Source organism: Nannospalax galili, unplaced genomic scaffold, assembly GCF_000622305.1.
Source record: "Nannospalax galili isolate Female #2095 unplaced genomic scaffold, S.galili_v1.0 scaffold137, whole genome shotgun sequence".
Taxonomy (NCBI): Eukaryota; Metazoa; Chordata; class Mammalia; order Rodentia; family Spalacidae; genus Nannospalax; species Nannospalax galili.
The window spans coordinates 497,949-498,945 of record NW_008340203.1 but is presented as its reverse complement, the minus strand read 5'-3'; the positions used below and the strand labels follow the sequence as shown (position 1 = coordinate 498,945).

At 40.9% G+C, this 997-nt stretch overlaps 1 protein-coding gene across 2 annotated transcripts in view; it reads left to right on the top strand.

The window, feature by feature from the left end:
* Positions 1–997, top strand: part of Krt40 (keratin 40) — a 24,581-nt gene that overhangs the window by 1,866 nt on the left and 21,718 nt on the right. Inside the window, exon 3 of one of the 2 annotated variants that reach the window (XM_008835196.1) lies at positions 20–176. The exons of the other annotated variant lie outside the window; for it this stretch is intronic. Within the exon in view, the coding sequence (XP_008833418.1) occupies positions 20–176 (157 nt within the window). The remainder of the gene's footprint in view (positions 1–19; positions 177–997) is intronic. 2 annotated transcript variants of the gene reach the window in all.

Sequence of the window (997 nt, the reverse complement as noted above, 5' to 3'; positions counted from 1 at the left end):
TCTCTCTCTCTCATAAAAGATATGAAAGTGAACTGTCCCTTCGCCAGATGGTGGAGACTGACATCAGTGGCCTCCGTGGTATCCTGGGTGAACTGACCCTGTGCAAGTCAGATCTGGAGGCCCACGTGGAGTCCCTGAAAGATGATCTCCTCTGCCTTAAGAAAAACCATGAAGAGGTGAGCAAAGGGGTCACAGTAAGAGGGACTGTTCCAGTGAGAGACTTAAGTGTGCAACCTGCACCTGGGTACCTGCTTATGTTGGAATTAAATTGCAGACATTCCTACTACGAGGCCTTATCATCCCAGTATCTCAGAAGGTGGATGTGATAAACATCATGTATCATATATGTAACATGACCTGTGGGCAGTGCTGAAGAAGAGGTCACCAATTCCCCTGCCACTGCTTAGGTGGAGGAGTAACTCCATGGATGGTTTTCCTTTCGTGACTTTATTCTCCCCTTAACTCCACTATGCAATATGAAAACTGAGCAATAAGTGCACTGTGGAGTCCCTTCCAACAGGGAATAAAGATTCAGGCAGTAATCTGGAGCCATGTTTTTAAATACTGCACATTTACAAGCTTCTTAAAATCGTAAACATTGTTAGTGAATGAAAAGTTAAATACTGTAATGTATTTACTGTTCGAATATTTTGACAACAATAATCCCTAGCCATTATGGATATCTTCGATTGTGTTCGGAATTTTATGCTTATTAGATGTGTTTCAATTCTTCTCTATCTTACAATAACCTCTGGAAAAGGTACAGTGTTATACCCATTTTGAAGATGGAGAAACTGAAACCCTTAGATGCAATGAAAAGAGAGGCTGGAAAGCTGGTTCAGAGGTTAAGAGCACTTGCTATTTATCCAGAGGACCCAGGTTCAGTTCCCAGCACCCACAATGAGTGACTCACAACTGCCTGTAACTCCAGCTCCATGTGGAACACATACACACAATAATAATAATAATAATAATAATAATAATAATAATAAATAAA